The 11,712-nt window shown below is 48.1% G+C and overlaps 1 protein-coding gene across 1 annotated transcript in view; it reads left to right on the top strand.

The window, feature by feature from the left end:
* Nlrp12 (NLR family pyrin domain containing 12) overlaps positions 1-11,712 on the top strand; it is a 26,129-nt gene that overhangs the window by 6,006 nt on the left and 8,411 nt on the right. Inside the window, exons 3-6 of the mRNA XM_017796788.1 lie at positions 584-2,246; positions 5,264-5,434; positions 7,205-7,375; positions 10,688-10,858. Of these exons, the coding sequence (XP_017652277.1) occupies positions 584-2,246; positions 5,264-5,434; positions 7,205-7,375; positions 10,688-10,858 (2,176 nt within the window). The remainder of the gene's footprint in view (positions 1-583; positions 2,247-5,263; positions 5,435-7,204; positions 7,376-10,687; positions 10,859-11,712) is intronic.

Here is an 11,712-nt window from a genome sequence, read left to right as displayed (position 1 = left end):
TCTGTAGAATTGCACGACACGGGTGCACTCACATACATGCAGGCAATACACTCGTACACATAAAATAAAAATAATAAAAGTATAATTTTAAAAGGGGCTGGAGAGATGGCTCAGCAGTTAAGAACACTGGCTGGTCTTACAGAGGAACTGAGTTCGGCTCCCAGTACCCACATGTTATCTAAGAACCATGGATAATTCTAGCTCCAGTGGATCCCATGCCCTCTTCTGGCCTCCGCAGGCATTACATGCAGGCAAAAAAACCGCACATAAACAAAACTAGCTTAAATAAATCTCACTCGCCAGTTTAAAAGATTAATTTTAGCCGGGCGTGGTGGCGCACGCCTTTAATCCCAGCACTCGGGAGGCAGAGGCAGGCGGATCTCTGTGAGTTCGAGGCCAGCCTGGTCTACATAGTGAATTCTAGGACAGCCGGGGTGACAGGGAGACCCTGTCTCAAAAAGACCAAAATAATAATAACAATAATAATAATAATTTTAAGTAAAAATAAAGTATTTAAGAAAAAAGAAAAATAGAGAAAAAGTGCTAATAAGTCTGCCACAGACCCCCTCTTTCTCTCCACTAGATCCCCAAGAAACCTACAGAGACTACATCCGCAGGAAATTTCGGCTGATGGAAGACCGCAACGCACGCCTTGGGGAATGTGTCAACTTGAACCACCGCTACACTAGGCTTCTCTTAGTGAAGGAACACTCCAATCCCATCTGGGCCCAACAGAAGCTTCTGGACACAGGGCAGGGACACGCCAAAACCATGGGCCACCAGGCCAGCCCTATCCAGATCGAGTCCCTTTTTGAGCCAGATGAGGAACGCCCTGAGCCACCGCGCACGGTGGTGGTGCTGGGCGCGGCTGGAATGGGGAAGTCCATGTTGGCTCACAAAGTGATGCTGGACTGGGCCGACGGGAGGCTCTTCCAAGGCCGGTTTGATTACATCTTCTACATCAACTGTAAAGAGTTGAACCGGAACCACGTGCAGTGCAGCGCACAAGATCTCCTCTCCCGCTGCTGGCCAGAGCCTGGTGTGCCTCTCCAGGACCTCCTCCAGGCTCCAGACCGCCTCCTGTTCATCATCGACGGCTTCGATGAGCTCCGTCCTTCCTTCCACGATGCGCAGGGACCCTGGTGCCTCTGCTGGGAGCAGAAACGATCCACGGAGCTCCTCCTGAGCAGCCTGATTCGGAAGAAGCTGCTGCCCGAGCTGTCTCTGCTCATCACCACGAGACCCTGCGCCTTAGAGAAGCTCCAGGGCCTGCTGGAACACCCCAGGCACGTGGAGATCCTGGGCTTCTCTGAGGCAGACAGAAAGGAGTACTTCTATAGGTTTTTCCACCACGAAGAGCAGGCTAGCCAAGTGTTCAGCTTCATGACACACAACGAGCCCCTCTTCACCATGTGCTTCGTCCCCATGGTGTCCTGGGTGGTCTGCACCTGCCTCAAGCAGCAGCTGGAGGGTGGGGAGCTTCTAAGACAAACATCTAGGACCACCACAGCCGTCTACATGTTCTACCTTCTGAGTCTGATGCAGCCCAAGCCAGGGACCCCAACCCTCAAAGCCCCACCCAACCAGAGGGGCCTGGTCTCGCTGGCAGCAGATGGCCTCTGGAATCAGAAGGTCCTATTTGAGGATCAGGACCTGCAGAAACATGGCCTGGATGGAGCGGATGTCTCCCCCTTCCTCAACGTGAACATCTTCCAGAAAGACATCAAGTGCGAGAACTTCTACAGCTTCATTCACCAGAGTTTCCAGGAATTCTTTGCAGCTATGTACTATGTGATGCACAGCAGAGAGACAGTGAGGAGGGTGCTGACTGAGTACGGGTTTTCCCAAAGGAGTTTCCTGGCACTCACGGTCCGCTTCCTGTTTGGACTCCTCAATGAGGAGATGCAACGCTACCTGGAGAAGAGTCTAGGCTGGAAGGTCTCGCCTCACATCAAGGAGGAGGTGTTGGCATGGATACGAGACAAGGCTCTCAGCGAGGGCTCCACCCTGCAGCGCGGCTCCTTGGAACTCTTCAGCTGCTTGTACGAGATCCAAGAGGAAGACTTCATCCAGGAGGCCCTGGGCCACTTCGAGGTGGTGGTGGTCAGCAACGTCGCCACCAAGATGGAGCACGTGGTGTGCTCATTCTGCGTGAGGCACTGCAGGAACGCGGTGGTTCTGCATTTGTATGGGGGTGCCTACGGTGCAGGCGCAGAGGATGACCCCAAGGACCCTTCTGGGACCCCGTAAGTGCCGGTGTGGGACAGGGCTCCAAGTTCATGCCTCTACTCAGTGGTTCTCGACCAAGGGTGATTTTTGTGGGGGCTTTTGTTATTTGTTTGTTTGTTTTAGTGTATGAGTATTTTGCCTGCATGTATGCAAGTACTTCATGTCTATGCAGTGCCGCGGAGGCCAGAAGAGAGCACTGAGTCTCCCAGAATGGAGTTCCAGATGGTGGTTAACCACCACGTGAGTGCTGGGAATTGAATCCAGGTCCTCTGCAAGAGCAGCCAGTGCTCTTAACTTCTGAGCCATCTCTCCAGCTCCCAAATGCAAAGTTTTTTTGTTTTTGGTTTGTTTTTTGAGACAGGGTCTCTCTGTAATCCCAGCTGGCCTAGAACTCACTACAGAGACCAGGCTGGCGTCCATCTGAGAGATCGCCCTGCCTTTGCCAACTAAGTGCTGGGATTAAAAGCATGTGCCACCACTCCAGGCATTTATTTATATTTATACGTATGACTGTTTGTGCACCACATGTATGTAGTGCCCAAGGAGATAAGAAGAGAGTGTCAGAATCCCTGGAGCTGGACTTACAGCCAATCTTTCAGTGCTTAAATTCTATTTTATTTATTGTTGGGGAGTGGGGTACTGTGGCCTGTGTGTGGAGGTCAGAGGACAGCTTTCAGGCATCCGTTTTCTCCTTCCACTGTGGGTTCTAGGAGTCCACAGGCTCACGTACCCCATGGCTTGTGTGGCAACCCCTTTTACCACTGAACCATCTTATCTACCTTGTTGTTTTTTCCCGACAGTCTCATGTAGCCCAAGTTTGCTAGGAATCACTCTGTAGCTGAGGATGACCTTGAACTCCTGATCTTCCTGCCTCCACTTCCCAAGTGCTGAGGTTACAGGTTCATTTGTTTTTTTGTTTGTTTAATTAAAAAAAAATTTTTTATGTGTATGAGTGTTATGCCTACATGTAGGTAAGTGCATTTGTGTCTTGCAATGCCCGCGGAGGACAGAAGAGGCTGTCGGATCCCCTGGAACTGGAGTTACAGACAGCTGTTAGCTGCCATGTGGGTGCTGGGAATCGAACCTGGGTCTTCTGCAAGAACAACCAGTGTTCTTAACCACTGAGCCATCTCTCCAGTCCTTATTTTTTGTTTTTTTAAGACAGGGTCTCGGGGCTGGAGAGATGGCTCAGCGGTTAAGAACACTGGTTGTTCTCGTAGAAGACCCAGGTTCGAGTCCCAGCATCCACACTGCACCTAACTGTCTGTAACTACAGTTCCAGGGGATCTGACAGCCTCATCTGACCTCCTCCGGCATTGCACAACATGGGTGCACTTACCTACATGCAGGCGATACACTCATACACATAAAATTAAAAAAAGGAAAAAAAAAAAGGACAGGGTGTCCCAGTAGCCCCAGCTGACCTGGAACTCACTATGTAGACCAGGCTGGCCTGGAATTCACAGAGATCTGCCTGCCTCTGACTCCCCAGTGCTGGGATTAAAGGTGTGCACCACCACCCCCAACTTGTTTTGCTTTTTGACAGGGTCTCACTCTGTAACCCAGACTGACCCCAGACTTGCAGCAATCCTCCTGCCTCAGCCTCCTGAGTGCTGGGATTATGAATGTAAGCCACTATGATCAGCAACCAAGGGCTCAGTCCCTGAGGCACTCCCAACAGACATTCCTGAAAATCTTCCATGTTGTGTTTTTAAGGATTTTTGTTTTTGGTTTTTTGGTTTGGTTTTTTTTGGGGGGGGGGGGCGGGGGTTGTCATTACTGAGAAGCAAGTGATGCTACTGACATCTAGTGGGGAGAAAAGGGAGATGCTAGGAAACATCACACATAACCACAATACAACAGGGCAGTCCCAAAGCAGGCAGGGGAGTCTGACTACCCCAACACACAGGAGACCTGCATTTGAACAGTGCCCACCCAGACTATACAAGGGTTCAAGTCAGGGAGAATCTATTATAAAAAGCATTCTTCCAGGGCTGGGGAGATGCTCAGTGGTTAACAGCACTGGCTGCTCTTATAGAGGACCCAGGTTCAATTCCCAGCACCCACATGGCAACTAACCATCTATAACTCCAGCTCCAGGGGAATCCAAAACCCTCTTCTGATCTCTGTGGGCATTACATGACATGGGTGTACTTACACACATGCAGGCAATACTCTCATACACACTCAAAACACAAAAATTTTTTTAAAAAATTTAAAGAAAAGAAAAAGATAAAAGCATTCTGCTTAAAATGGAGCATGATGTTACACACCTGTCATCCCCACTTGTGGGGGATGAAGGCAGGAGGATCAGGTGTTCACTGTAACCCTCAGCTACCCAGCAGGTTTGGGGCCAGCCTGAACTACATGGTACAACCACCACCACCACCACCCCTGGAATCTAAGAGTCCTGGAGTTTGAGATAAACTTGAAAATGGCAAAAGGAGAAGAAATAATACATAAAGAAGGTAAAATTCAGGGCTGGAGAAATACTCAGTGGTTAAGAGCACTGGCTGCTCTTGCAGAGGACCTGGGTTCAGTTCCCAGCATCCACATGGCAGCTAACAAGAATCATCCATAACTCCAGTTCTAGGGACCCAATGCCCTCCTCTGGCCTCTGTGGGCATTGCACATATGGCTGCACTTACATTCATACAAAACACTCATACACATAAAATTTAAATAAATAAACAGGGATTCAGCCAGCTAGTTCAGAGGCAACTTATGAGGCAGATGCAGATAAGTTTTTCTTAAGGAGGCGCACGCCTTTGATCCCAGCACTTGGGAGGCAGAGGCAGGAGGATCTCTGTGAGTTCAAGGCCAGCCTGGTCTACATAGTGAATTCCAGGACAGCTGGGGCTACTGGGAGACCCTGTCTCAAAAAAAGACAAAAAACAAAAAACAAGAAAAAAAAAACCACTTTTTAAAAAAGAAGGTGAGGTGCTTCTGGATTAGGAAGTGATGTATAGGTGGCAGCCACCATGATTTTAAACTGACCACTAAAACTGTGCACTGGCTGTTGTTCTTCACACAGACCCGAGAGGAACATGCTGCCGGACCTCTACAATGAGCACATCTCAGCGGCTGTGTGCACCAACCCAAACCTGATCGAGCTGGCTTTGTACCGCAATGCACTGGGCAGCCAGGGGGTGCAGCTGCTCTGCCAAGGCCTCAGACACCCCAACTGCAAACTTCAGAACCTGAGGTGAGTGAAGTGGTCCCGGCTGCATGAGCTTCTCCTGGTTCTCATGACCTCTACCCATGGGCTCATCTAACCAGGACACAGGCAGGATGCTGCCTCTGCAGCTGTGGCTGCTGTGGAGCATACCACACTGTTCTGGGTGGGAAGTCCATCAGCAGTGGGGCTTCTCCTTGGTTTACAGATGGCCTTTTGCCCGTGTCCTAACATGGGTGCTTCCTGTGTGCCTGTATCCTAATCTCTTGTTCTGTGGTGCTGCTGATGAAGCCCAGGATCTCCCACATGCTAGGCGGGTGCTCTACCACTGAGTCATGTCCCCAGCCCCTCGCTGGGGGATTCTAGGCAGTGCTCTACCACTGAGTCAAACCTGTTTCCAATTTTTCTTAACATTTAAAAAAATTACATTTTATTTATATGTTGGTGTTGGTGTGGTTGTGCATGCCTTTAGTCCCAGCACTTGGGAGGCAGAGGCAGGCGGATCTCTGTGAGATGAAGGCCAGCCTGGTCTACATAGCTAGTTCTAGGCCAGCTGGGGCTACCAGGAGACCCTGTCTCAGAGAAGGTGGAGGAGGAGGAAGAGGAGAAGTCACTGCAGTCCCCATTGGCAAGGCTGGGAGTATAGCTCGGTGGTAGAGCACTCACCTAGCAGGCATAAGGCCCTGGATTAATTCTAGTACCACCAAAAATAAAAATAAACCAATTACATGCCTGTAATCCCAGAATTTGGAAATGAAGCAGGAGGATTGAGAGTTTGGGGTTAGCCTGAACTGTACAATAGCATTGTCTTCAAAACGTGCTAAAATACAATATGCATAATGATTAAAATGTTCTAAAATTGGATTATGGTAATGGTTGCACAACTACAAAAAAAAAAAAAAAAGAAAGAAAGAAAGAAATGTTATTGCTCCTCCAGAGGACCTGAGTTTGACTCCCAGTGCCCACATTGGGCAACTCACAACTGCCTAGAAGTCCAGCTCCAGGAGAGACAATACCACTGACTTCTGAGGACATACGACTCACATGCACAAACTCTCACACAGATACGAACACATACCCATAATTAAAAATAAACATTTAAAAATGTTTTGGGGGTTTCATTCTGTTTTGTTTTCTTTTGTTTAGTTTGAGACAGGGTCCCCCTGTAGCCCCAGCTGGCCTGGAACAAACTATGTAGACCAGGCTGGCCTGCATCTCATAGAGATCCACCTGCCTCTGCCTCCCAAGTGCTGGAATTAAAGGCATATGCCACCACGCCTAGCTCTCCACCTTACTTTTTTGAATCAGAGTCTCAAACTCAACCTGAAGTTCAGTTTCAGATAGACTGGCTGGCCAGAAGCCCCTGGGATCCACCTGTCTCTGCCCCCCAGAGCTGGGGTTACAGGCACATGCTGCCACACCTGGTTTATTGTGTGGGGTGTGAGAATTGAACTCAGGTTCGTATGCTTGCATAGCAGGCACTTTACCCACAGGGCCATCTACTCAGCCCCCATAACATTTTTCTAATTTTAAGAAATAATCACAACCAAAACCATACTCCCACCCACAAAAGCCCCAGACAACCTTCATCTCCTTTATTTAGTTCTTCCTTAACCCTTGGGCTGGAACCCAGGACTTCCTGCATACAGTACAAGGGCTCTGCCTGAGCTGCACCCCAGCCCCTCTTTTATCTTAGAAAAATGAAAATACGTTCAAACTAAAAAAGGAGAGAAGATGGGAAAAGAGAATTCATGAAACCACCGCCAAGGAAGTGACTTGCTTCTCTCCTTCCCTGCCCAGGCTGAAGAGGTGCCAGGTCTCTGGATCTGCCTGCAAGGATCTGGCAGAGGCTCTTATCGCCAATAGGAATTTAATAAGGATGGACCTCAGCGGTAACGGCATTGGGCTTCCAGGCCTGGAACTGCTTTGTGAGGGGCTGCGGCATCCCAGGTGTAGGCTGCAGATGATTCAGTGAGTGGACAGCACAGAGTGGGGTGGGGGTGGGAAGGTGGGTAAGTGTTCTTCCTCCTCCTCCTCTCTTTTACTCCTTTAAAAACATTTTATTTATTTTTATTTTATGTATGAGTGTTTTGCCTGCGTGTATATAAGTGCATGCATGTCGTGCAATTCCCACAGAGGTCAGAAGAGAGTGTCAGATCCCCCGGAATGGGATTTACAGTGGTTAGCCACCATGTGGATGCTGAGAACCCTAACCACTAAGCCATCTCCTCAGCCCCTCTCTTCCTCCCCCTCTTTCAGCTTATTGAGACAGAGTCTAACGTAGCCCAGGCTGGCCTCAAACTTGCTATGTAGCTTACGCAGGTTTTGAACTCCTTAAACTCCTGTGTCCATAATCTGGTGGTGTGCCACCATGCCCACCTTTCAATGTGATCTTTCCATACTCATATAACATACACAGATCAAACCCAGCCTCCTTTCCCCTAACCTCCCCAATAGGCTCTTTAAGATGTTTAAAGATCTATTTAATTTATTTTATGTACATGTGTGTGTGCCTGAGTGGATGTATGTGCACCACGTGCATGCAGGTATCCACAGAGACCAGAAGAGGGTGTCAGATCCCCTGGAATTGGAGTTACAGGTGGTTGTGAGTGACCTGATGTGGATGCTGAGAATCCAAAACAGGTGCTCTGGAAGAGCAGAAGTGCTCTCAACCACTGAGCTAACTCTCCAGCCCCACCCCACCCCATTTGGTCGTTTTTAGATAGGGTCTCTCTGTAGCCCTAGCTGGCCTGGAACTTGCCGTGTAGACCAGGCTTGCCTCAATCTGACAGAGATCCACCTCTCTCTGCCTCCCAAGTGCTAGGTCTAAAGGTGGGTACCACCATACCTGGCAAACATTTTTATTTTATGTGTTTTCCCTGTGTATATATAAGTGCATCATGTGTGTGCAGTGCCACTAGAGGTCAGAAGAGGGCATGTTGGAGCCCTTAGAACTGGAGTTATAGTCATTGTTATCCACTATGTGGGTGCTGAGAACTGAACCCTGGTTCTCTGCAAGGGCAGCCAGAGGTGGCATATGCCACTCAGGAGGCAGAAGCAGGTGGATCTCTGTGAAATAGAGGCCAGCCTGGTCTACATAGTGAGTTCTAGGCCAGCTGTGACTACAAAGAGACACTGTTTAAGATCTAGAGATGTGCCCACCCCCAGGAGGCTCAGGGAACATCAAGGAAGAGGAACTTAACAACCAGAGGATGGAGAAGTGCTGTGAAATGCTGGTTTCTGGACATGACGTGGCTGTTACACTCATGAATTCTCAGCAGCTGTGGTTACCTGCAAAAGCCCTGCACAAGGTCAGGCCAGCCCAAATTCCATAGATGAAGTACCAGCTCATGAAGCCCATCCATAGCTGGAGTTACTGGTACTTAATGGCCACTAAGGGAGAGAGAGTCACTTCTCCTTGGGATGTGGCCGCTAGTAAGTTGCCCATGCCCCAGTTGATGGCCACACACTCATGAGTATATGGGCAGCACTAACTGGGTGCAGTGGAATATATATATTATATATTGTGATATATATATCACAGGGAGGAAATATATATATTCCACTGCACCCATTTATATATATTTCAGGAAATATATATATTTCAGGGAGGAAATTAGGGCATTCCAGGTGGAGTTGAAGGAATGAATGTGATCAAAATATATCATATGCATATATGGAATTCTTGAAGAATAAAGTTTTTAAAAGAGTGATCAATAACAAAACAAAACAAATCTGGGGGCTGGGGGCTGGAAAGACAGCTCAGTGGTTAAGGGCACTTACTGATGTCCCAGAAGACTGGGATTCAGTTCCCAGTACCCACTGGGCAGCTGACATCCATCCAGAACTCCAGTTCCAGCAGATCTCATGCTCTTTGGCCCCTACGAGCACTGCACGCATGTGGTGCACTTACATACATATAAGCAAAACACTCAAATACATTAAATAAAAATAAATTTTGAGGGGACCGGGGGAGAGATGGCTCAGTGGTTAAAAGCACTGGCTGCTCTTGCAGAGGATCTGAGTTCGATTCTCAGCACCCGCATGGTGGCAAACAACCATCTCCAGTTACAGAGGATCTGATGCACTCTTCTGATCTCCACAGGCATTGCTCAACATGGGTGCACTTACAGTATGCGCGCAATGCACAATTACACATAAAATAAAAATAGAAAAAGTTTTAAATAAAACTTGGGGGTTGGAGATATGGTTCAGTGGTTAAAGAGTTCTTGCTGCTCATGCAGAGGACTTGACCTCAGTACTCATCATCCATGACGGGCTGCTTACAACCACTTAAAAAAATTTTTTTATTATTTTTATTTTATGTATATGAGTGTATCGCCTGCATGTATGTAAGTGCACTCACATCATACAATGTCCACAGAGGACATCCAGTCCCCTGGAACTGGAGTTAAAGATACTTGTTAGCCATCATGTGGGTGCTGGGATCTGAACCCAGGTCCTTTGCAAGAGCAGACGGTGCTCTTAACCACGGGGCCATCTCTCCAGCCCCTCAAAATCACTTTTCACTCCAGCTCCAGGGAATCTAATGCCTTCTTCTGGCTTCTGTGAGCAACTACACTCATATGCACATACTGACAGAAAGACACAAATGCATACATATAATTAAAAATAAAATAAAAATTTACAGGGCTGGAGAGGTGGCTCGGTGGTTAAGAACACTGACTGTTCTTGCAGAAGACAGGGGTTTGAGTCCCAGCACCTACATGGCAGCTAACAACTGTCTGTAACTCCAGTCCCAGGGGATCCAACAGCCTCTTCTGACCTCCACGGGCATTGCACGACACAGGTGCACTTACCTACTTCCAGGCAATACACATATACACACAAAATTAAAAATAATAAATAAAATATTTTTAAAAATAAAATAAAATTTTACATGCAGGCAGTACACGCACACAAATAAAAAAAAATTTTTTTGGTCTTTTTAAGACAGGGTCTCCAGCTGTCCTGGAACTCACTACGTAGACCAGGCTGGCCTTGAATTCACAGAGATCCTCCTGCCTCTGCCTCCCGAGTGCTGGGATTAAAGATGTGCGCCACCACGCACGGCACAAATAAAATATTTTTAAAAGAAAAACAGATCTGATAAAAACATAGGAGACTTGAACCTCATGGACATGCCTATCTTTGACTAAATCTCTCATGGATGCTAAGGGTGGATAATTTGCAGTGTTATAGGTTATAATGTTGGGTGACTAAACGGACCAGGGCACGGTGGGTCAGGACACTCCAGGCTCTTCACTGTCTCCTTCCTCCCAGGCTGAGGAAGTGTCTTCTGGGGGCTGCAGCCTGCCGGGAGATTGCCTCTGTTCTCAGCAGCAACCCACAACTAGTAGAGCTAGACCTCACCGGAAACCCCCTGGAGGACTCCGGCCTGAAGTTGTTGTGTCAAGGACTGAGGCACCCAGTCTGCAGGCTCCGGACCCTGTGGTGAGTTCTTCAGGGGTATGCCCATCCTACGTGCCAGGTCTATGTGGAATGAAAACAGAAATGGCTAGGTGTGGTAATGCACACCTGTAGTCCTAGCACTCAGACTGAGGCAGAGATGGTACTGGTGATGGGGTTGAGGCTGGGTGCTTCCAGGTTCTTGGCCTTGTTTTAAAAATTAATTAGCGGCTCCGGACCCTGTGGTGAGTTCTTCAGGGGTATGCCCATCCTACGTGCCAGGTCTATGTGGAATGAAAACAGAAATGGCTAGGTGTGGTAATGCACACCTGTAGTCCTAGCACTCAGACTGAGGCAGAGATGGTACTGGTGATGGGGTTGAGGCTGGGTGCTTCCAGGTTCTTGGCCTTGTTTTAAAAATTAATTAGCTAGCCGGGCGTGGTGGCACTTGGGAGGCAGAGGCAGGCGGATCTCTGTGAGTTCAAGGCCAGCCTGGTCTACATAGTGAGTTCCAGGACAGCTGAGGCTACAGGGAGACCCTGCCTCAAAAAGACAAAAAAAAATAATAATAATAATAACTTGATAAAATCATGTAGTTTGGGGCTGGCAAGGTGGTTCAGTTGGAAAAGTACCTGTCAAATAAAGAAACTCTGATAAACATCCATGGTCTCTGGGTATGACACGTGGTAAGGCATAAAGATCTGGCAACGCAGGACAAACATCTTGTACAATGTGATCGACAGTTCTCAAGTCTTAAAGAGTCATTTATTTTTAATTCTGTGTTCAAGTGTGCATCTGTGTGTGGGCATGTGCATGTGTGATTACAAGTGCCTGCAGAAGCCAGAAGAGGGCATCATATCCCCAGGAGCTGGAGTTATGGGCAGTTGTGAATATGGGTG

The sequence above is a fragment of the Nannospalax galili genome, unplaced genomic scaffold (assembly GCF_000622305.1).
Source record: "Nannospalax galili isolate Female #2095 unplaced genomic scaffold, S.galili_v1.0 scaffold632, whole genome shotgun sequence".
Classification (NCBI taxonomy): Eukaryota; Metazoa; Chordata; class Mammalia; order Rodentia; family Spalacidae; genus Nannospalax; species Nannospalax galili.
This window is presented reverse-complemented; position numbering and strand designations above follow the sequence as displayed.